The sequence below is a fragment of the Lethenteron reissneri genome, chromosome 28 (genome assembly GCF_015708825.2).
Source record: "Lethenteron reissneri isolate LAM-NWPU_2019-01 chromosome 28, ASM1570882v1, whole genome shotgun sequence".
NCBI classification, from domain to species: Eukaryota; Metazoa; Chordata; class Hyperoartia; order Petromyzontiformes; family Petromyzontidae; genus Lethenteron; species Lethenteron reissneri.
In genome coordinates, this window is record NC_083806.1 from 10,082,665 (window position 1) to 10,107,609 (window position 24,945).

At 50.0% G+C, this 24,945-nt stretch overlaps 1 protein-coding gene across 2 annotated transcripts in view; it reads left to right on the plus strand.

Moving 5' to 3' along the window:
- Window positions 1–24,532, plus strand: part of LOC133348939 (small G protein signaling modulator 1-like) — a 165,433-nt gene extending 140,901 nt beyond the window's left edge. Inside the window, exons 17-25 of one of the 2 annotated variants that reach the window (XM_061562082.1) lie at window positions 706–1,053; window positions 5,319–5,366; window positions 12,804–13,127; window positions 14,682–14,806; window positions 15,026–15,108; window positions 15,459–15,568; window positions 16,305–16,401; window positions 17,087–17,254; window positions 17,792–24,532. In XM_061562082.1, the coding sequence (XP_061418066.1) occupies window positions 706–1,053; window positions 5,319–5,366; window positions 12,804–13,127; window positions 14,682–14,806; window positions 15,026–15,108; window positions 15,459–15,568; window positions 16,305–16,401; window positions 17,087–17,254; window positions 17,792–17,880 (1,392 nt within the window). In that variant the 3' untranslated portion in view covers window positions 17,881–24,532. The remainder of the gene's footprint in view (window positions 1–705; window positions 1,054–5,318; window positions 5,367–12,803; window positions 13,128–14,681; window positions 14,807–15,025; window positions 15,109–15,458; window positions 15,569–16,304; window positions 16,402–17,086; window positions 17,255–17,791) is intronic. The other variant, XM_061562083.1, reaches the window with a different exon arrangement.
- Window positions 24,533–24,945: the final 413 nt, after the last annotated feature.

A 24,945-nucleotide genomic window follows, 5' to 3' on the forward strand; every position in this document is an offset into this window, starting at 1 on the left:
CCTCTTATTTCACACGCGTAAAATTTATCGTTGGATAATTTTTTTGTTCAATGGGAGTGATCGTCAACCTACCCACAGAGCTACCATCTTCAGGCCATCTTACGGCCCAGCGAGGTTTGATGTTTCACAAATCTCTTCGTGACTCACCAACCCTTGCTTCCAAAAAGGCTGGGTCACAGCTGTAGCGCCCACCGCACCAGCCCGGCAGCGATTCCGTGCGAGAGCATCGTGCTGTCAGATTGCCGAGGCAATGATCCGGAGATGTTGACCTTGGTGCGAGAGCGGTAAGCCTGAGGCCTCGTGTTAGAGTGGTGAAGGGCGACGACGAGCCTGCACCTGGGTGCCCTGTCTCCCTCGCCACCACCACCACCACCCTCTCGCCAACATGTCACCACCCGCTCACCACTCACTCACCCACCTCTCCCGCCCCTTACCCTCTCCCCCACCCTTACCCTCTCACCACCCACTCACCACTCACTCACCCACCTCTCCCGCCCCTTACCCTCTCCCCCACCCTTACCCTCTCACCACCCGCTCACCACTCACTCACCCACCTCTCCCACCCCTTACCCTCTCCCCCACCCTCTCGCCATTCCCACCACCCTCTGCCCACCCTTGGCCGACGCCTCAACGACGCTCTGTTCCGTACAAGCACCGCTCCCTGTCTCCTCCGTGTCGTGTGTCCCCCCGCCCCCCCCGGTGCAGGTGGACGAGGACACGCGCGCGCGCTTCGAGGACACGAGCGCCGCGTGGCGCGCGTGCCAGGCGGCCGTGCAGGCGCGCGAGCGCGAGCGGGAGGCGCTGGGCGGACACGGGAGGCACGCCGCCGCCGGCACGCGCGCCGCGGGTTCCGTCGGCAGCCCGGGCGGCGTTGCCGGCACCGGCGTCATTGCCGGCGTCGGCGCCGTTGCCGGCGTAGCGGTGCAGGGAGTGACGGCGAGGAGTCGCGCCGCGTCCTCGCTGGCGGCGCTCGGCCGCCTCTCGAGCTCGGCGGGGAGCCTGGAGGCGCGGCTCCTCCGCTTCGGCGCGTTCGGCTCGAGCGTCAGCAGCGAGGTGAGGAGGCGGCGGGGGGGGGGGGGACGCGTCGGCTCGCAGGCTCGTGGGTGACGCGTCGGGGGCACCGAGCTTGGCACCACGGCGGCGGTCGGGGTTTTGGGTTTTGAGTTCATCTGCTGGGGGCTTAACCGGGTTCTCAAGTGTAGTGAGTTCATGGCATCATCCCGTGCTGTGATGACTGCACGTAAATATACTTATTTCAGCTCTGCTAGTTCAACATTGCGCGCCACCTAGTGTCGAAAAGTGTCCATTGAAATGAGATTAGAAGTAGTTCTATTACATCATTTTCGAACACACGGTGGTACGCTGCTCCCTCTGAGAGGGTCACATGATACAGTTCTTTATCTCGCCACGTGCGTAGCTATTTCTTCATCCCAGTGTGCGTAAATACAGAATGTTAAAGAGGAGTTTTAAAAAGAAAGGAGACAGCTGCTGGCAGCGAGGTGAGCCATGTGGACGCCAAAGGCAGGAGGCGACGAGGCTGTACACTTGCCCTAAGCGTGTGTCACGCGAACCGTCGGAGCGCCCACTGTGCTCTCCCGACAGCTCACGTCAGTAGATGTGGGGCCTCTCGAACCCTCGTAAGGGCCACTCGCCTAGAGAGGTCAATCCTCGCCGCTCCTGTGCTAGGTTCCGCTTCGCGTTGCGAGCGCTGTGATTTTGGCGCAGGTGCCGGCGCGACCAGGCATCGGTCCGACCTGTTTGCAGACGTGTCGGAGAAAGAGGAGCCCGCTCCTCTCCCGGGGAGGTTCCCTCCTAGGAGGATGAGCCCACGTCTCGTCAGATCGCGCCCAGCAAAGTAGAGCGGGGCGCGTGTGCACCAATTGGCCCCCGTGCAGCTTGCCCGAGTGTCTTTCTCACGAGACGCTTCTTCGTCCAGTCCGCTGCACCGTGCCGTGCAAATTGTAACGCACCGAAGCAGGCGGATGCAAGACACGAGCCCGCGTTCAAATACGACGGCAAAAAAAAACCCGTACGGCCCACGTTGTAATGGTGCAACAACAAAAACATGCATCTTCTTGGTTCTTTCGGTAAAGTCACGTAGAATGGAAATAATAAAATAATAAAATAATTATCACGACGTTTCGGCCCAGGTACAGCTCTGTCTTCTCGACAGACCTGTTCTCCACCTGAGGACGGCTGCTTGCGTTGTTGCCGAAACGTCGTGAGAATTATTTTATTATGTTTTATTTTTAATATTTTATTATTTCCATTCTACGTGACTTTACCGAAAGAACCAAAAAGATGAATCCCTGCAGTCACGAAAGCTTTAAATCGAAAAACATGCATGTTCACGTTTCGCCAAGTCATTGTTTACTCTCAAGCACAGATTGTCTGTCGACAAACCATGGCACGGTTGCCGTGGTTGTGCTGTGGACTTCATTGCAGTACGTTTATGAAATGTTTAAGCTGACCTAATGAGTGCAAATAAGCCACGCATTTTCAACGGCGGTAAAATTGTTATCATTCTCGCTTTTAACATGCGAGGTCTGTCTTGCAAATTCTATTTGTCCTTTCAATGTCTCACCTGGTTATGAATAGAGGGAAAACATTCCAGGCTACCTATTTATTCATCTGCATGCAGCCTACCTACCTACCTGCTTGCCTGCCTACCTGCATGCCTACCTAGTGACCTACATCCATCATACCCACCCAGCTCTATGCCTACCTCGTGTTTTACGTGGAAATGGTTCAGATAACAAATTTTAGTCTGGTCACGTGAAACAAGATCTATCCTTAGCGAACAAGCGGCGCTGTATTATACCCGCAAGTGCTGCCAATGTATCTGGAGAAGTATAGGTTCATTTAAATAATATGTGATAGAAATGCATAATAGTATAACGTACTGTATAACCACATTGCTTGTTCTGATGAAAGTGATAATACGCTACGGCTGTGCTTTCATGAACTTCTGACCGGAGACTGCTTGTCTTGTTAGAATGTCGGTTACGAGTCGCGATGAAAGAAAGCGGTCAATTGCGACCGTCATCTTTTTGCCGCCGACTCTGCACGCAGACTCTGTTGCATGGACCTTCCCTGCAGCTACGCACGAATGCCGGTCAACCCTGCGAGTGATTTTCCTGCTCCATCTCCCCCCCCCGTGTTCGGTGCCGCGGCCTTGAGTAAACGCCCGCCTACCGCCGTCGCCGTCACCCGACGACAAATAGACGCGGTGCACCCTGGTCGTCCGATGCGGTTCAGGTCGAGTCGAGTGGTGCTGGGTGGCTCGGGGTTCAGAGCGCACCGAGGCGATCCTGGGTTCAAAACCCTGGGGCTTCCGGCCGCATTTGATAAAAGCCCCAACGACGACAACAAAAAACTCGATGACATTTGTCAACGATTCGAATCGGGTTTCTCCAGTGGAATCTGTTGATGGTGTCAGCCTGGCCACCAGCGATTGCGAAAGTTGAGTTATTCGCTTCAAATTTCGATTTAAAGCTTTCGTGACTGCAGGGATTCGTCTTCTTGGTCCTTTCGGTAAAGTCACGTAGAAGGGAAATAATAAAATAATAAAAATACAAATTAATGAAACATTCTTTTATTATGTTTTCTTTTTATTATTTGATTATTTCCCTTCTACGTGACTTTACCGAAAGAACCAAGAAGATTATTCGCTTCACTCGGGTGTTTCGGCAAATCAATATTCTGATTTGTAGTTCGTTGGGCAAATTCCAGCTCTTGAAATTTCAAATGTTGTTTTGACTTTGTCATGATGACTGTCTTAATAGCTGGCCGTGTGATGACGTTCAGCAATCCCTCGTTTGGCTAGGAGCACGTTGAAGGGGTCTCACAGGTTGCTCCGTGAGGTCACCTTTGAAAGGTCCCTGTTTTAACACCGGTTGATGCAGAGCCTTTGTGCAAAAGTTTCGAACAGACAATCCATTGAGTAGGTACGCAAACATCTGTCAAAACTTGACCCCTCCCCCCCTCCCTGTACGCACGCGGACTTTTTACTCCCCCCCCCCCCCCCCCCCCACATGCGTACGTACGCCTGACCCCCCCGAATACTATAGAACGGCCGATATTTAATCCACGCAGAAACGATCAAGGATGAATCATATTAACGTGTTTAAGCAAACAGATCGTCCACCACCGGACTATCAAGCTCAGTTGAAGGCCAATGTATACAGATTATTGTCGAGGCTTCACCCCCCCCCACCCCCGTTTCCTATACAAACATTGTCAGTAGACCTCCCATACGCAAGCGTACGCGTTTGGGTTAACCCCCCCCCCCCACCCCCTCTATGCGTACGTACTAAATTGATGGCCCCGTATGGATATTATCTAGTGGGACAACCTGAACACGTGTCTATAGCAGCTTGTGTACCGAGGGAAGTTTGAAGCTCAGCACGGAGGAATTGGTTTCTACACGTACATCACAACACTAACCACTTTCAGCTCAAGCATCTGTTAACAATGACAATACTCGGGACTAAGTTTCAAGATTGCAACGTTTAAAAACCTGGGTTTAAAAAATGGCCTACGTATAATTTCTGATAGTACAAAGCTAGAGTCAGCATCTGCAAAAGTCTAATCCTCAAGTAGATTTTCCCATCGATTATTCCCCTGACAATATTTCAGAAATCATTTCAAGATAAACATTTATTCTACCTAAAAGTCCACGAAGTAAAATAAAATTTTGCATAAATTAAATTGTCTCATCAGCAGCCTCTCAAGAGTCATCATCATCTGTCCCTTATGTCAGCTCAAGAGCAATGATTGGGCCGAACGAAACCCACCTTGATTCTCCTCCTAGAGCCAGCGTTTTTTTTTTTTACCTACGTGACTTTACCGAAAAAACCCAAGAGTATAGAGCCAGCGTCATTGTCCTCATTCAGTCTAAACCATTTTTCGTCTCGAACCTTTTACCGCTGCATCTCTCCACCCGGTGTTGTCTTCCTCTCCCGAAGCGTTAGTGCCCTATAAAAACAACAGAGAGAAGTTACTGATTTTTCTTTCGTGTGGTGACCCTAATTCTGAGAGCCCCCCTTTGTTTCAACACCGGCGACCGTCTTGCGTTCACGTGTTGTTGGCGGCGGGGACCGTTTAGAGTCCCGGCAGACGTCTCTCCCGCCTTAGCGGGTAACGGCGTGGAACGAAGCGCTGACGAGAGCGCCGCTCCGCCAGACATAAACGGACCTCTGCCGACACGCGAATCGCGCTCTCTCCTGCACGAAGCCCTCTCAGCAGAGTGGGTGCAATGGAGGGGGAGGAATGAGACCAAAAGGCATGCTCTGTGTGCGTGTCGCCCGTGTTTGTAGTCGAGCGTGCACCCGTGCCTGCCTACTGGCTGCAGTGTGAGCACCCAGGTAATGCAGCGTGGCCTGCCGTGCCGTGTCACCGCATGCGACGTCTCGTCCTCTTATGCCGTGGGCCTCCCCTGGTTCCTTTCAAACACCCCCCCCCCCCCCGCCTGCCCGCCCCGCTCCCCCACGGTTCCTGCTCGTGCGCAAGAGCGCCGCGTCTCAGCAGCTCGACGGCTCCGGGTTGCGGGTGGCAGCCGTCTCTAGGAGGAACCGGTCACCGCTCGGCGTGCCGGACGCTTATCGGCGTTCGGGCTTGCGAGCGAATGTGGTGGCTCGGCGTTCGCAGCGTGGCCAGATCGACGATGCAATTGGCCTCCATAGTTCGACGGTAGGAAACGGGGAAACTTGCGAGTTTGTGTTTGTTCACCCCCCACGAAACGTTAATTAATTCGGTATATTGACGCCGTTCTCGATCCGCAAGGCTATCATGAAGGCGCCTCTGCTTTACAGACGAGGAGCTTTTCGCAGGAGTTTCACAGCAGGGGTGGAAAGAGGGGGCGATGTTGCATTGCGGCTCTGCTCAGGATAATTTTGCAAGTAATAAAAAAAATTGCACGTAGCATATTAAAACAAGGGTATCACCTTGCAGCGAACTAGACTCTCAAAGAATGATGAGGGGCGGCCAAGGTTGTTTATTATATTACTCATTGGTTCTTTCGGTAAAGTCACGTATGTAGAAATAAAATAAATCACAAATAAAATAAAATGAAAATAAATCACTATTTGTGATACGTGATTTTACCGAAAGAACCAATGAGTATAGTAATTCCTGCAGTCACGAAAGCTTCAATTCTAGATTGTGTATTATTCACATCAACAGGCAAATCAACAGGCGACAACTCAACCATCTGCTGGGTCTCATCGCCTCAATTCTAAAGCTCAAAACTACAACCCTAGTTGATGACAGACGGCGCCTGCTGTCAAGCGGTCAGATTTCCAGTGGGTGTAACTTTCACAGCGGCGCTTCGCTGAGCAACAATCGTGCACTTTGAAAGGAACAGGCCCTGGTGTTCCCTCTCGTGATGTGCTGTGCTCGTACCACCCATCCGTGCTGCCCATTCTGACAAACACCACGAACAAGAGGCCACAGCGATGTACACCACCTGCTGGCAATTCACTGTGTAACAATACAAACTTAACTTGTCCCTGGGTACTAAGTGTTATTTCCTAATAGCTTATGCCTCAAAAGTACAGAAAATGGCTATTATCCCCCACAAACTTTGCTTTTGTGACCAGGACAGTGATATTTCGAATTTTTTATATTTTCAATGAGAAAACGTGGTGTGCATTTGTGTCATTGCTTCACGTAAAGTCCTGGTCACAAAAGCAAAGTTTACGGGGCATAATAGCCATTTTCTAATACTTTTAAGGCATAAGCAATTATAAAAACAACACTTACAACCCAGGGACAAAAAATCGTGTTACATGGTGCAATCTGTACGTGCACGGGTACTTGTTTTCTCCTCTTAACACCTTGATCGACAACCCTCTCGGCGCTTCCGTGTTGTCACGCTAACGGCATCGTGTTTTGAGGCGTCGCTTGTCCGGTCCCGTCTTTTCTTCGTCTGCTCACCAGAGTGACCGTGGCGATGTGCAAATAAAAATGGCCGTCGAACACGTGGCCGTCGTCACGAAGGCCTCAACGTGATTGTCTCCCCACGCGCAGTGCCACGATGGGTGCACTCGCATGTGCCAGACCTCATCCCCGTTCTGGTTTACACTTAAGATAATCATAATTCGCACTTTCATTTTTTACACAACGCGTCAGGCACGATTCTAGCGGAAGGGTGAACCTTTTAAAAATCTTCCCCGTAGCAGCGCTGAAGTTCTAAAAGAAGGGCCATTTCGTGGAAACGTCAGCGGCACATTTTGTACTTCGTGTGCTGATCTACGTGCTGAGCTTTATTCTAATTTGTGCCAAGTTCAACGCGGTAGCTCGGGTTTGGTGATGGGCAAGTGACGTCGCATTGACTGGCGGTATAGAAAATCATACTTTATTTGTGCTACGTCGTAATGGAAGGATAACCATAGAGTCTATCAGAGGACAGGAATCAACTTGTTAGGAACGTAAATTTCGATTTAAAGCTTTCGTGACTGCAGGGATTCATCTTCTTGGTTCTTTCGGTAAAGTCACGTAGAAGGGAAGTAATAAAATAATAAAAATAAAACATAATAAAACAATTCTCACGACGTTTCGGCCACAACGCAAGCAGCCGTCCTCAGGTGAAAACCAGGTCCGTCGAGGCGACAGAGTCTGAATGAAACAGCACACGAGCTTGGAGCATATATATAAGCTGGGCGCATTGACAAAGGAATTTGCATATCAAAAGGAATTTAGCATATTTATGGGAAATGCAGGAATGTGATTAGTACTGCATATGCATGTGCATTATGCAGGATTAACAACATCAAAGGGAGCTGCAGTTACTGCTGCTGCTGCAGTTTCTGCTGCTGCTGCAGTTTCTGCTGCTGCTGCAGTTTCTGCTGCTGCTGCTGCAGTTGCTGCTGCTGCTGCAGTTGCTGCTGCTGCTGCAGTTGCTGTTGCTGCTGCAGTTTGCTGCTGCTGCACTTGCTGCTGCTGCTGCAGTTGCTGCCTTATCCATTTTAATATAACACTATGTATTATTCTACCCACCCTAATGTGTATCACACTGCTATATGTTTACTATACAATTACGACACCATACATTACTCTGCACACTGCACCATGCCAGTGAGTGGAACGCGGTCTGAAAGTCACCGTAAACGTGAACACAATCAGTTAAGATCCGAAATGGTTTATTACGTCCTTCCAATGATTGCTAAGCCAGAATCCATCTTCTCGGTTGAAATTGTCTCTGTGTTTGTATATGTGGATCGCCTCATGAACAAATCTCTCATGATAGCCAGATGGCTTGCAGAGAACCTCTGTCTTGGAGAAGTCAATGTCATGTGAGCCCACTGAATTGTAACAGTGATCTGCCACGGCTGAGGTGTTTGTCCTACCGTGTTTCAGGTCTGCCTTATGTTCATGGATGCGGTCCGAGACATGTCGTTTGGTTTCTCCAATGTAACTGCTACCACAGAGGCAACTTAGTTTGTAGACGCCAGGGTACTGTATGTCTGGAACCACATCTTTTACAGACGGGACCAGATCACGGATTTTATGTACTGTGTTGAATCGGACCTGGATCTTGTGTTTAATCAGGATTTTGGAGATCTTTTTTGTGACCCCAGCAATGTAGGGTAAGGTGATGGTCTTGAAAGGCTCCTCAACAGGATCCTTCTTGATGGTTGGAGTGATGGCTTTGCGGATTGTGTAGTCGGAGTAACCATTAGCCTTAAGAGCTTGGCGTACGTGTTTGAGTTCACTGGAAATGTGTTCATGGTCGGAGATGCATTGGGCTCTATGATATAGAGTCTTGATGAGGGAATTCTTCTGGGATGGATGGTGGTGGGAATCCGGTTTTAGATAAGCATCCGTGTGGGTGGCTTTCCTGTAGACAGAGTGGCTCATTGAACCATCAGGTAGCTTGCCATCATTTTCGACTTCCATGGTGAATCAGATTCACCATGGAAGTCGAAAATGATGGCAAGCTACCCTTTTTGGATGTCCTAATCAAAAGGAGACCTGATGGTTCAATGAGCCACTCTGTCTACGGGAAAGCCACCCACACGGATGCTTATCTAAAACCGGATTCCCACCACCATCCATCCCAGAAGAATTCCCTCATCAAGACTCTATATCATAGAGCCCAATGCATCTCCGACCATGAACACATTTCCAGTGAACTCAAACACGTACGCCAAGCTCTTAAGGCTAATGGTTACTCCGACTACACAATCCGCAAAGCCATCACTCCAACCATCAAGAAGGATCCTGTTGAGGAGCCTTTCAAGACCATCACCTTACCCTACATTGCTGGGGTCACAAAAAAGATCTCCAAAATCCTGATTAAACACAAGATCCAGGTCCGATTCAACACAGTACATAAAATCCGTGATCTGGTCCCGTCTGTAAAAGATGTGGTTCCAGACATACAGTACCTGGCGTCTACAAACTAAGTTGCCTCTGTGGTAGCAGTTACATTGGAGAAACCAAACGACATGTCTCGGACCGCATCCGTGAACATAAGGCAGACCTGAAACACGGTAGGACAAACACCTCAGCCGTGGCAGATCACTGTTACAATTCAGTGGGCTCACATGACATTGACTTCTCCAAGACAGAGGTTCTCTGCAAGCCATCTGGCTATCATGAGAGATTTGTTCATGAGGCGATCCACATATACAAACACAGAGACAATTTCAACCGAGAAGATGGATTCTGGCTTAGCAATCATTGGAAGGACGTAATAAACCATTTCGGATCTTAACTGATTGTGTTCACGTTTACGGTGACTTTCAGACCGCGTTCCACTCACTGGCATGGTGCAGTGTGCAGAGTAATGTATGGTGTCGTAATTGTATAGTAAACATATAGCAGTGTGATACACATTAGGGTGGGTAGAATAATACATAGTGTTATATTAAAATGGATAAGGCAGCAACTGCAGCAGCAGCAGCAAGTGCAGCAGCATCAAACTGCAGCAGCAGCAGCAACTGCAGCAGCAGCAGCAACTGCAGCAGCAGCAGCAACTGCAGCAGCAGCAGCAGAAACTGCAGCAGCAGCAGAAACTGCAGCAGCAGCAGAAACTGCAGCAGCAGCAGTAACTGCAGCTCCCTTTGATGCTGTTAATCCTGCATAATGCACATGCATATGCAGTACTAATCACATTCCTGCATTTCCCATAAATATGCTAAATTCCTTTTGATATGCAAATTCCTTTGTCAATGCGCCCAGCTTATATATATGCTCCAAGCTCGTGTGCTGTTTCATTCAGACTCTGTCGCCTCGACGGACCTGGTTTTCACCTGAGGACGGCTGCTTGCGTTGTGGCCGAAACGTCGTGAGAATTGTTTTATTATGTTTTATTTTTATTATTTTGTTAGGAACGCTTATGAGAGGCGTGTTTGAAATTTGGTGAAATCTCAATGTGTTTCGTAGCAATGCCTGCGCTGATCGGCACATTCTGCCATCACCAATAGCGAGTGGGTTACGTTCAGGACAGGCGTCGCAAACACCTGAATAAAAACGCGCGTGACAACAGCGGCAATTATCTCACGTGAACGCGTGAGCTTGAGAGCCGCGCGACGTGAAACAGAATGCCACGTTCATGAGCCAATTCTATTCTATTGCTTGAATTCGAGGTTTGGATTGCTGTATAGCGTGGTGCGGTGAATGTGCTGGCCACGCAGCTACGTCTCACAGTTAGATCGCCATAGCCGCCTGCTAAATTACGTGGGGAATTACCAAAATGTGCGATTTGCTCAAAAGTGAACCGTAAAATCTTTGTTGACATCGTTCACAAGATAAGGCCGAGCCATGTCGGTGTCATAGCAGGCTTTTAAAATTGGACCAATATATAACACATCTTACTCCTATAATATTTTTAATTAAAATACAATATCCTCTGTTTTGTAAAGAAACATAGTTATTTGTCTGGCATGCACGAAGAGGAAATGACTCTCGCTGCATCACGCGTGATTCTATATATAAAAAAAACACACAACGTTGAATTAATTCGATCCGTAATGTTTATTTTTTAATTTGGAATCGTAGATACGATGTGTTGCTCGCGAGTTGCCTGTGGCATCGACACACACACAGGCATCGCTAAAGCGAGAAAGGCAGCAGCCAAAAACCACAGACAGATTTCGTTTGAACTTGGCTTATAATGGTGGGCCATTACTTCTCAACAAAGTGTCGAACGCATGGAATTGCTGCAGGTTAATTAGCTTGCTGATAATTTTGTGAGTTAATTGCTGTGGAACAATTACCCGGGGTTAATTGATGTGGGGAAACCACTTTGAGTTAAGTGCCCTCCGAGGAGTCTCAGTAAGCCATTACGATTCCAGATTGGAGAGCGGACTCATTTATTTGATTAATGCCAGTTGGATGTCCAGTTGTTAGCTCTTGTCCCAGAGTTAGTGTCCATGGGTTGAAATCCTACCGATGCCCAATAACGTTTGCAGGAGCACGTCAAGGAATACGACCCAACGGCAGAGTTCATTGGTCTTCGGGGACTCGGAGCAAATGCAGACTTGTTCTATCTGTATCCCACAGTGAAGTTGTAAAAAAATTCCACCTCATCACCAGGTGCCCCTTGCAAAAGAGATAATGAGTGTCTCAGTGAGCTTTCCCCTGGATAAATTGACGGGACCATTGTTATTCAAATTAGTTAGTATTACCCGTACTATTGTTCAAATGCTGAATGTTAATAGAGCATTATCATTGACAGTCCACCTAGCTCCATGTTGACAGCCACTTTTTTTAAAATATTTTTCTTGAACCAAATTTAAGAGGTTACGTAACAATCAAACCAATTGCATGTGGCTGTGGAGGCCAATGCTGCATATGTCCGGGTACCGGATAGACGGTTAACCTTCATCAACAACAGATAAGACTCCCCGCTGAGACCAGACGTCTCGTTTTCAATAACCACGCTATACAGCAAACCAGTTTCAATACGAAGCAAAAAAACAAACAAAAGGCAAACGTTGAATACTTATGACCCCACACCACTCACCATTATTTTTTGCCCAGGTGGAAACAAGAGTTGTCATGTCTATGGAATATTATATCAGCACAGTGACGAATGATACGTGTACTTGATTCAGGGCAGAGATTGCAGCAATAATAGTATCAGAGGCAGGATAGGACACGCATATTGCCTCCTGCACATTAGCTCAGTGACAGAATTGCGGTGTCTCATTTCGGACCTCTCTATCGCCAGGATTAATTGCTTTGCTCTCAGTGGGCGGTTAACAGTGAGAAAAACATGCTTTGCCCAAATGACAAAGTACAAATTGTATCAAATAAAAGGGTGGAATAATTTGTAAAAACACGACAAAACACGAGTGCCATGAGTTGGTAAATGTTGGCTGGGAACAATTGAGTTTGACACGTAGGCTTTCGCAACCAATATTATTCAATATTAAAGGTGTTTGGGTTGGACCGCGTAAATATAAATGTGTCGTAACCCTCCACCACCCGACACAGCCAGTAAGGTTTGTCACGTGAACAACGCGCCAATTAGTTACTACTTCAGCCCACCGGTGTGTTGGTAGAGTAAATCCACAACATTAACAATTTGAGTTCCATGACGTTTCGCTGGTAATTACATCCAGCATCATCAGGCGATTTGCCAGAATAGTGAAGCCATCCACCTGCTTCCGGTCTTAATAGAGCAAGATGACGCCATCACTGTGAGCCCATCAGGTGTAGAGGTCAGAGGTGGAGGGGAGGGGATTTTATTGTCTGTCTCGGGTGGTGGAGGGCTATGACACATTTATACTTCCGTGATCTCACCAAAAAACCTTTATTATGGGAATAATTGACTCTGCCCGACGTCTGGGCAGGTGTTTGAGTCGGTAGACGAAGTGGAGACCCACGCAGGCCCCGAGGCGTCCACAGCGCTGCAGAAGTGCCTGCCGGACCTGCAGCTCCCTTACGCACCCGGCGAGGACCCCCAGCCCGGTCTGGAGACGCAAGACTCGACCGATACGCATGGCACGGGCAGCCACGCGGAGGGGGAGGGCAGCCCGTGGGAGCCCGAGGAGCAAGGCATGCTGGGGGGCGCGGACGAAGCCGGTTGCCACGGCGATGGCGAGGCAGTGCCGAGCCCTGCCTTGGGGTCGCCGCCTTCTCAGCCAGAGCCCTACAGCGCGGTTGGAGATTACACGGTTCGTCCGGCCTCCACTCTCTCGCTGTGTCGCGTGCGTTTGTCCACGAAGGCCTCGCCGGGACATCTTTTCCACCGTACAACCAGAACGTGCTGAGCCAGCCCAGCACGGCTCAGTAGGGGTCAGGTTGTTTTTCCACTGCAGAACCCGAGCCGTGCCACCGATGGTCACGTGCAACGAGACGGGTCGAGATGCATGCAGTGTGCTACTCTGTGATGCAACTTGTGATGAAAATTATGAACACCCCCCCCGCCCGTCCCCTACTTGGCATGGATTCAGATACATTTTGTGAGGCCAGAGTTTCACGATTTAATTCCGACTCTGCTCTGCATATAGTTGAAATTCACCCATGCTGCGAGGGTTCCCCCGACCCCACGCTGGCGCGGCTCGCATGTGCTCGTGGAAAAAAAAAGTGGGGGACACATTTCTGGCTGTACGTGCATCCAAGCAAGCGTTGTAATAAAAAAAAAATATTCATTAAATGTTATTATTTCTAAGGATTCATGTGGCGAATAAAAGTGTGGACAGCAAAGGTCGACTGTGTGGCTCACAGGTCAGAGGTCAGAGCACTGAGCCAGTACTGCTAGTGGCCTGGGTTCAAACCTAGGCTGCCACCTGTTATAAAATCAGGTTCTTCAGTAGATTGACTTATGAGACAATAATAACTGCAGACAAACCCCATCCCATAATGTTTGGCTTTGTACTTAATTTGGCTTAATACCAGCTCTGAGAATTACAAATGTCGCTTTCACCGTCACGAGACAAAAAAATGTTACATCAGAGTGTGTGTGTGGGAAAGTATGACACCAACTGTGCAAAGGATTGAAAGAAACGGCCATTGAAGGATTTTTCCTGGTGATGTCCCACAAAAAATATCTGCTGCAGCCATTCTCTGGAGTACGAGGCATACTGAATTTTTGAGATGTCCCTACTGATTCCTCAGCTTGGCCAATGATGCCAAAGTATAATTGGAATGGGTTGTGTAGAAAGACAAAAACTCACTCTTTGTTTTTTAAGAAAATGGAGGGTTGGGAAGGCGAGTGGTGATGACAGCGTTGTAAACGTGGTGCCAGAGAGGCAATGACTCACAACCAGAGAGGAGATGGGTGAAGCTTATTGCGAGCAAGGTCAGTTCCCCCCTCTGTTGTATCGTAATTGTTCCATCGGCATCACGGCACGAGGCGAGAGCCGCGCCGATTCTCAACGCTTCGCAGGGCCGCGCATCGCCCCTTGCGCCCGAAGACAGCCCACAGAAGCAGACGTCGCAGAACTGCTTTTACGGAAATATTCGGCGACGTTTTTTTGAATCCGCATACCAAGGGGGCGCATTTTCCACGCAGAAAAACTACTGAATTAGTTGCGTCGTAGTGATGCTGATATTTCCAAAATTCTCAAAGCAGGAATTTAACCCGTGTGAGAGAAAAGACCAAATGAATGTGACGCGTGGTTTGGTAAACAATCATTGGTAATCGGGCTGAGACCATGAACTCGCTGCGCATGAGAATCCAGCTTTCATCTGACCCCTGACTTAGTTGGTCATGTCTGCTTCCGCAGCAAGAAGAGCTGGACATGTACGCGATGAACTTCCATCGCATCGACAAGGACGTTCACCGGTGTGACCGCAACTTCTGGTTCTTCACTGCCGGGAACCTGGAGCGGCTCCGCAGGATAATGTGCAGGTTTGACTCCATATCCCGGTCCAGTCGTTCCAAGCTGACATTATTGTTTTTTTTTATTATTGTTATTGTAGTGCCATCCCAGAAATACAGCTACCAGGTGTGTATCACGTAACGACTGGGCAGGCCGTTAATGGTGGCTGCCGCTGTTGTTGTTGTTGTTGCCGTTGTTGTTGTTGTCCGCCCACGTGGTGCTCGTTGTGACGCGTGTGCTCGTGGCAGCTACGTGTGGGAGCACCTGGACGTGGGCTACGTGCAGGGCATGTGTGACCTCCTCGCGCCGCTCCTCGTCATCCTGGACGATGGTACGAGCAGCTGTCGCGGCTAACACTCCTCACCCGCACCTCAATCGCTCCTCATCCACACCTAACCTGTACCTCATCCACACCTCATCCATTCCTCATCCGCTCTGCATCCACACCGAATCCCCTCTTCGTCCACACCTCATCCACTCCTCGCCATATCCTTATCCAAACCTCATCCATTCCCCGAATGTCTCGTGGAGCGTGGAGTCACAGTCTCCATGCCTCGCTGCTGCTGCTGCTGTTGCTGGGCCACTAGAGCTCGCTTCTCCGTTGTCGTGGAAACGGTCTACGAGTTCTGCTCGGTGTCGTCGTGACGGCCGACCCCCCCCCCCCCCCCCGTGTCCCCGCAGAGGTGCTGGCCTACAGCTGTTTCAGCCAGCTCATGAAGAGGATGATCCAAAACTTCCCCCAGGGCGGAGCCATGGACAACCACTTTGCCAACATGCGCTCGCTCATCCAGGTGCGGCGCCAGTAACGGCCGGCAAGAGTCCTCGGCACGGGGGCCCTTGCCACGCACATAAGAGCACACGCACACACACACACCCTTACGTACATGCACACACGCGCAAACGTGAACAAACACATGTATGTACGTTGAACTTGTGGGGCGGTCAAGACAACCTCCATGGCTGACACGGCACGAGGAGACCTTCATCCACAGTGGGGTGACAAGAGGGCAATCGATTATCATCATTATATACCCATATCTATACAGGCATGATGGAGTCAACGACTGACCAGGATTTGAACTCGCAACCTTGTGATTGTGAGTTAAGCACTCTGGTCGCAGAGCCACTGTTGTGATGACTAAAGCCATGTATGCTCCCAGCTGCACCTTGACATTGGTGAATGCTGAAATAATTGGTGGTCCCCAGAAGTCGTTTAATAATTATAATCAGGAAGGGGGCCAGTTGCTTTAGATGTTGAGGCTAACTGCCTCTGTATCTGCGACCCAAGTCACGTGAGGAATGCGGGCACAGTCGAATCTTTGAATTCACATTTGAAGCGGTATTTTTTTGGCGTCCGCTCACCCTCGAGCTGGCTTGATTGCTCAACGTTTTGTTTTTATTTATTGTCCGAGTTTATAATTTGCACATTACCCTGAATGTCCTGCGCGAAAAGAGCGCTCGCACGCAAAGCAAAACAGCGTCGTTGCGTCGCAGTTTTATTGAGCTGTCTTTTGTGGTCCCGGCCAGATTTTGGATTCGGAGATATTCGAGCTGATGCATCGCAACGGAGACTACACTCACTTCTTCTTTTGCTACCGCTGGTTCCTGCTGGACTTCAAGCGAGGTGCTGCCCCCACCCCACCGTGTGCCCTTTCTACTACCCCGATCCCTCTCAAACACTGGCTGCTGTAAATTTGTAAATTTCCACACGATGAGCCACTTTGTTGAGCTATTGTTAGCATAGCCAGGTCGCTTCTGAAAAAATACCTCTATATAGCTCAGGGGGCTTAGCTGGTAAAATAAAATATAAAATGTTTAATCGTTTAGATTTTAGTTTAATGTCCGACTCGCCAGAGACATCCATATCAACAGATCCGTGAAAGCGATTGTATATGTAAAATAAAAATAATTGGAGAAAAACAAACAGGTTATTGGACACCATACAACAAAATACAGCACAAACTACTTTAGAATGAAGCGCGTATAAAAGCATTTTACTCCCCGCTGCTGGGAGCAGCTCACGAGCTGCACGTTCAAGTCCCTGAAGAAGCTCCCAGCACGTGGAGCGAAACGTCGGACACGGCACCGAACAACTCGCGTTGCGACCAGAACACACATCGGGGAGCGGTGCGACACAACCGCGAACATCCAGCGGTAGCAGCAGCAGCAGCAGCAGCGTGGGGGCGGCAACGCGACCCGCGTGTGGATGATCCGTCATCACCGTCCGCCGGTGCTCCCGTTGCCTTGTCCGTGCTCTGGCGCGCTTCCACCCCTCCCGTCTGTCCCCCCCCGCCTCTCACGACCCCCAGAGCTGGTGTACGACGACGTCTTCGCCGTGTGGGAAGCCATCTGGGCGGCCCGGCGCGTCTCCTCCGAGCACTTCGTCCTCTTCCTGGCGCTGGCGCTGGTGGCACGCTACCGGGACATCATCCTCGAGAACAACATGGACTTCACGGACATCATCCGCTTTTTCAACGGTTCGACTCGTAGACGGACACGCGTACGGACGGACACGTACGGACGGACACACATACGGACAGACGGACGGACACACGTATGGATGGACACACATACGGACAGATAACGCGGGCGGACGGATACACATACTGAAATGGACGGACACACGTACGGATGGACAACACGTACGGATGGACATATGTACGGACGAACACGCGCTCAGGCGGACACACGTACGGATATGTGGTGGGATCAAGTGTAGGCACTCCTACTGCCTTCCAAGACGTCTGAATAAGTCGGACAAAATACCCTGTGAGCAGGACTCTCTCTTGAGAGAGAATGCTATGCACTTTTAACGCTAAACTGAAAACGAATTTCTTGACGACTGCTTTTCGTGTTTAGTTCGTTGTCCTTCCCCCGCACCTCCGATTAGCATGGCATGGCTACGTACGGTGCGAAAGAAGTTCAACGTGCATATGTGCACGCGAGAAAGATGCTCGCCGCGGTGTGAGCAAGCAATCGGTAAGATTCTCCCGTGGGTCTTGGCCCCCCCGCAGAGATGGCGGAACGGCACGACGCCCGGCAGCTGCTGGCAGGGGCGCGCGAGTTGGTGCACCGCGTGCAGGCGCTCATCGAGAACAAGTGAAGCACGACCCGTACCCAGCAGCACCACCAGCAGCAGCTGCCCCCACTCGCCACCCGCTGCCACCACCACCGTCGAGCAGCCACCACGTGGGTGCTGCTGCTACTGCTGCTGCCCCAGTGCGTCCGGGGGGTCAAACGCCAAACCGCGGACAAAAACTCTGCCATCGGATTCTGCAGGCCTCTCCCCAGTGGCCTCACACAAACACGAGGCACCTCAACCACCGGTGGTGTGCAGGTCGGGTGCATTGCTTTTGGATGTTTTGCTCGAATCTGTGTAATCATATAATGAGGATATGGTTATACGGCCCAGCGTTACCGCTACCGTTTACATCTCGTGGGCTAATCCGCGAATTTCCACTTTCAAGAACATTCCAAAGTTTGTTTTTTTTGCTCAGTAACCCCTCGCCCCCTCCCCCCTTTTTACCCCACTGCCTTCAAAACATTCCTTTTACACACGACACAAATTTACACGTTCGTGTATGCGTCGTTATTTTGGTTTGATAGTTTTTGTATAATTATGATTTACGCCCCCTCAAGCCCCAGCCTTGGCCCACACTCTTGTGCGCCCCCCCCCCCCCGACACCCTTAGCAATGCCACCGAGGCCCCGATAGTGGCAATGCAACAAGGTGCCAAGGGGTCTTTGCCAGCAGGGCCCAGAGCTCAGACGGGACCAGAATGCACTGTGTGCTCCAATTTTCCCGCTGGGGGCTACTACAAACGAGACCTTTCAACGCCTAGGCCCGAGACCTCTTTACAGGAGGGTCAGACTCTGGGCCAAGTTTCTTAACGTGGGCCGGGCCTTACGCTCGGAGGGGCCCCCCCGCAGTGGATTCGGCGGCGGTGTGGTAGCGGCGCTCCTCCAGTACGCCCGCCGGGGCCTTCGCGACGGGGAGCGGACCTCGCCTTGCCCACGGCTCTCCTGCGCCTGGCCACTCGCCGGCACCGCCGTGGTTGACGTGCCGGCATTGCTGGGATTTCACTGCAGCTCAGGTTGGGGAGGGGGGGGGGCAGCACCAATTAAAGAGCTTGAGCCGCGCACGCCGTGCCACGGCCGCTCACACGCTCGCTTGCTCGCTCGCTCCAGGTATGTGGCTCAGGTCACGCTGAGCACCGACGCTCACGCACCTCCGATTAGCACGGTTGGCTGCGTACCGTGCGAAAGACGTCCCACACGCACACGTACATACTCTACACGGACACTTGGCCTATGCCCGGCGCATCCTATGTGTCCCCCCCCCCAATCTACCCATCCGAGCCTAATGCCCACTCACGCACGACCGCAGAGACCACGCGATTGCTTATCGTGGACACACAAAGCTCACTACAACAAAGTACCGCTCACCGGACTCGCCGCGTGTGCGACGGACCTCGCGGGACCAGCGATCTCCCGCGGCCTGCCGGCCGTCTCCCGGAGACTCCGCTCCACGATGCTGGTTTGCACGACTCACTCGGTGCCGGTGTCTCTCCGCTGCGCGTCGCGACGGCCGCGTCTCACGGACGTGGACGGTGTGTTGGGCCGAGAGAGAGACGCCGGCTTCGCAGGTGCTGGGGTCGGTTCTCCTGGGTTTGGAAGCACGAGAGGGCGGCTCCCTTTTTGCGGGGCCCTTTGTAACTCTATCCTCAGCCCCGGCCACTCCGCTCCGTTAATTTGACACGCGCTTGAGTTCGAGGGCTCAAATCTCTTCGAACTCTTCATTCCCCGTTTGCTGTTTAAGCTCCGCTCTCCGACCTGTCCACGACTGCAATCTCCCAACGGTTTCTGCCAATCAATGGGAGAGAGACCATATTCCCTTGAAACTCACAAAGCTCCCCTGCTGCTGTCCGGGATTAGCTGAGCCTCCTTCGAACCGCTGCCTTCTTCTTCTTGTTCGTCCATCAAAGTTGATGATGACCATGGCACGTTTGTCATTTTGTTGGGTTTTGATGAGTGCGCAGATGGCTGAACAGGCCAATCCGAGCCCGGAATTCTCTGCGGCACACTGGACAGGTCAGGGAGGATGTAGAGCTCTGAGGTGCAGCCACACGTCCTTCCTTGGTAGATTTGCGCTGCTGCCTCTTCAAGATGGCACAGGAGCTCCTACTCTCACAGAGGACTGCACCGTCCTGTACTTTTCTTCTCCAGGCAGGTCGGTCCTGTGCTAGGGATTCCCAGCTTTTCAGGTCAAATCCAAAGCTCTTCAAGGAAGCTTTGTTAAGGGTGTCCTTGTAGCGCTTTTTGGGGCCACCCATCCTCAAGGTGGCCCTGCCCTGCGCGGTCCCGCCACCACGAAGGGCAAACCAAGGGCAGTGACCATGCATCACACCACGTGGTCTTGTAATTTGTACGACCACCAGCTTCACTGGAGGTGGCCTTGTGCCAAGCTCACCATATCACTGGGTCGGGTGGCCTTCCTCCCCCCCCCACTGCCCTTCAAACGTTGCCAATGTTTGTCCACCCAGAGGAAGCCCTTGGCCAAGGCCGCCTGCTAGGATGCCCAGGGAGGAAAGCCTAGGCTGGTAGGGAAGTCTGATGCCAGGGCTATGCTAAAGGTAATCCACCCCTTTCCCCCACGATGTGAGCAGTGTGCAGTGCGGAGTCGCGTTGCCACTGGGCTGCTGCTTGCTAGGTCAGCGTCACGCGCATGTCACGAGGCTTTTCCTAACCTAAGCCTCGTGCCGCGATCTTCGGCCTGGACTTCACGGTCTAGTGCAACAGGTCTCGGGCCTTGGCGTGGTGGTCTAGCGTATGAAGCCTCAGCTTTGCCCTTCTCTTAGAAGAGGCCTCGACCTCGTGTTTGGCTTAGTGTAATCTGCCTCAGCCTTGTCCTCAGCCTATTGTGAAAGGTTTTGACCTTTTTTCTTGGCCTTGATTTAAAAAAGATACACAGCTCTGTCCTCCAGTACCCAGGCATTGAGCATAGACGTAAGTGTGTACGATGGGATCTCAGTTCCATTTCACAGAGCACGCGATGCCCACAATTACAGAATATGAAGAACCGGTCCACACAAAGAGGATCTGTTCGGGACGTGAGAGCGCGTGCCTATTTGTGGAGTCAAACGCCGCAATCTTAAGCAAAGCGAAGCACATCAACATTCCACTCGTATTATTATTGTTCGCTTTCGGGCTGATGATGGTATTTAAAAAATATATATTAGAATATATACCATAGTTGTTTATTGGAAGTTTAAAAAAGAAAAGTGATCTTTATAATGCGCACTGTGAAACTACAAATTCCATGCGTTTTGAGCGATGGCCCACACGTCGCAGTTTTGCTGCGAGGGGGGCGTGACTTTCTCGCGAGGTTCCGCGTGGCCTCCGTGACCTGCATGACCTTTGTCAGAGAGCGACGCGGGGAGGGACACACTGAATCCCTGACTCGGGCTTCATGGCCGGCCAAATGTCGACAAGAGTCTTTGAAAAGGACTATGCCGCGAATGTGCAACCGAAGTGGATTAAAGCGAGGGTGTGCGTGTGGAAAGAAAATTGGGCATTTCATCTTAAGAGGTTAGGTTAAGGGAAGAACTTGATTGGATATGGCATAGTACGTACTTGAGATAAACGGTACTCTGGGTTTATCAAGTTTAAATGATTCATGTAGATTCAAAGGTTATTTTTGTTATTCGAATGGCTGATGCTAAGAATTCTAGTGTTGAACCGTTTATGGAGTTTGTCATAGATATGTGTGACATTCAAGGTCGCACAATTTGTCAGGCTTGTCGCTAACGATGCCCGTTACGATCCAGTCGGTGCGAAACACAGGCGTCACGCTCTTTTCAGCAGTTTCACTATTCAACACGTGCGACACGTGCATTCATGATTACGAATGACCGACTCTTTAAGTGATTTAATTACGAATAATAATACAAATCCGCGAGTTTGTGTTTTGTGTAATTAGACATTGCCAAGGTCAACCGGTCAACAATTTGGGAATTCGTATCTGAGAGTCCCGGATTCCTGCGCGAGTCTTGCGTGGATGACGAGGTAACATTGCCTTCGCCTATTCATACTCCACACCCAATGAGGAAATGTGCAGATCGCATCTTCCTCATTCCCATCGTGATCGTGGTTTTATGGTGGCCACTGAATAGTTCCAAGCCGCTCGTTTCTATCCGTTTCGTGTGCCAAAGCCTGGAAATTTTCGCACGAATGCCTTGACTGCATTTTTGCCGTAAACAGGCACCCCCCCCCCCCCCCGGGACCTTAAATGCCTCTCCGTCCCAGCGTGGCTATCGATTCCAGAAGCCTAAAACCCCGAAAGCAGAATGCTGTGGCTTTGTTGTGCATGCTGGTGGTGGTGGTGGTGTGAAATGTGTGCCCACTGCAGGGACATGCATGGCATTGTGCCAGTGTCTAAATGACTTTGTGATGCTGTGCGTGTGTGTGCGTGTTTTGTGGCTCGCAAGCGGCACACGAGTTGCATTAATGGGGCTTTTGTATAACCCAGAATTGGGGGGGTCATGAAATTGTATCATCCTTAACGGTGCCTGTTCTCTGTATTTATTTTGAAACTCGTTTGAGGAGGAAGGCATTTTGTCGACCCGCCTTCTTTCGAGTGTGCAGTGTGACCAAAGGAAGGGCCTCGAAGATTGTGGCTTCAGGATTTCCAAATATAACTCGTCTGTGGAGCAGTCGATGGCCGCAGACACCGATCATTTCACTGGGAACTCAAACTGGAATTTCTAAACCAATTTCTCATGCGATATTTGATTACAAAATTTCCCTTTACAATCTTTTTCCAGACATTGCAAAGAATTCACAAATTCCTCACCATGGTAAACAATTCACAGAAAGCATCTACTGGTGATGATGATCAAAATGATGATGATGATTATGATGAAACTGAGGACATGCAAAATTCTGTACTCATTTTTTTTTTATCCTGACTTGTGTAAGCCACATGCTTTTCCAAAATTGTAAAAAAAAAATGTATTTAACAATTCAATCGCCCAATTCCCTTGCAATTGTGGAGCATAGGCTGAGGTGACTGCTGTGCCTTTGGGCAACCAATCCGCAACGTATATTTCTCAGAACCTGGGTTCAAAACTTACGCAAGCGATTGTATTATAGACGCGGGATCTCAAAAGTAATTGCGTTTGTTCAATAATCTGCACAACAGACTGCATTTTTTTTAAAGGAGCCAACCATCAGACACTCCTGCACGACTGAGGAATGTCCCGTCAGTTGTTGTTGTGAAATGCACCCTGAACCACATCAGGCAAAGCGCCGTGATGTCACCCCGATATTGTTTACCAGACACACGGCTCTGCTTGTCTGGGAGGAAAACGATGTTGCCCCAGTTGACAATGGCACAGATCGGAACACTTATTGGACACCGTTAAAAAAAATCTGAGTTTTAATTTGGACAACTACCCCACGATTAAACTGGGACTCTTGAGTCGAGTTAGTTGAAGGCTGTAAAGTCCAATACCAATGCCCACACGTAAAAACCCATTTCCTAAAACAATTGTTGCGTGTGTGTGTTAACTTGATTCATTCGAACTCGGAGAATGAAAACACAGTGAGTGTTACGACCACAAGACGAACACGGTTTGAAGGGTACATACAGCGGTGCCTCTCGCGTGCGTTTCTGAGGCCAACTCAAGGCCCTCTTGATACACTTTTTGGCGTCGTCTTTCAGGGCCCTGCTCTGGCACACTGGTACACTGCTCACTGTGAGAGGTCTGTACGCGCAAATATCTTTGACATCATGACGTGGCATGGTTATTTAAACAAAATGGGTCTACAGTGGTGAGAAAATAGCAAAGCTGTGTCAGTTCGCTGTTTACGTGAACACGTTTTCACAAATGGCCGCATTGCTCCCAAATTGGTTATTGACGAATCGGTTTCACTTTGAGCTGGCACAAGACAGTCGGTGGCGTGGTGTAAGAGGGCGCCAGGTGACGCCGATGGGCAGGGGACGAGGATGACTGCGGCGGTCCACGATGGACTTTCTGACTCTCTCGCTTGCACTTGCCGAGGCAATCCTTGGATGGGAGCATTTGAACCTCATGGCGGTACCCCGGCTCTCGCACAATGTCCGTGATGCATTCTAAATTTAAAGCTTTCGTGACTGCAAGGATTCATATTCTTGGGTTTTTTCGGTAAAGTCACGTCGGTAAAAAATTATAATTAATAAAAGTAAAATTTAAATAAAATAAAAAATTAAAATCACGACGTTTCAGAGACAACACAAGCTTCCGTCATCAGGTGGAACCGTCACAGCACGACTGCTGTATCAAGTAAATGAGAAATTCCAAGAGATCCTGCAGTCGTTTTTCGTCTGTTGATGGTCGGCGACGCGGCAATAGACTCATCTCGGCGAGCTGTACACGATGCACCACTACCACGGAGTGGCACCACCGATTTAGGATTGATTGGTACCCCAGTCGCGGAGTGAAGTAACACCCCTGGGAAAAAATAGTGTCCCAGAAATAAAATATTTAATTGCCTCGGCCAATTTGTATTATTTGGTACCCCGGGGTACCGCCCTAAGGATTATTTGTCGGGTGCAGACGACTACTGGAGGCATGTGCATGATTAACCTCCCCGGTTAAATCAAAGATTTATCACAAATGGTGGGGGACACTCTTCAAGAGATCGGTCTTATTTAATCTCATTCTGACCGTCCCGTTTGTATTTTTCATTTCTTATTCTGTCTCCTGTTCCCCCCCCCCACCCCCCAAAAAAAAACTCAATGATGTTAACTCTATAGCGTTTTATAAAATGTGCAAATCTCCTGAACAGTCGATTCTCGCACCCGTATCGTCAATGTGCCTAATGACCTGCAGTGTTCATGGGCTGCGCAAATACTGTCAGTCCTTGTCTTATTATTGGGTGCCATATTCTTGCTGGTCCCAGTTATTTACTTTCATCGCAACAAATAAAAAACACAATTGGTTCTTAAATAAAAACTTAACTTAACTTTTATTTTATTTTACCAGGTTAAGGCCCACTGAGCTATATATAACTCTTTTTCAAAAGCGACCTACGCCACAAATTATAGCTCAACGAAGTGGCTTATCATGTGGAAATGTATCGCAGCCAAATCCCCTAAGCGCGTGACGTTGATTCTAAATGTGGAGGGA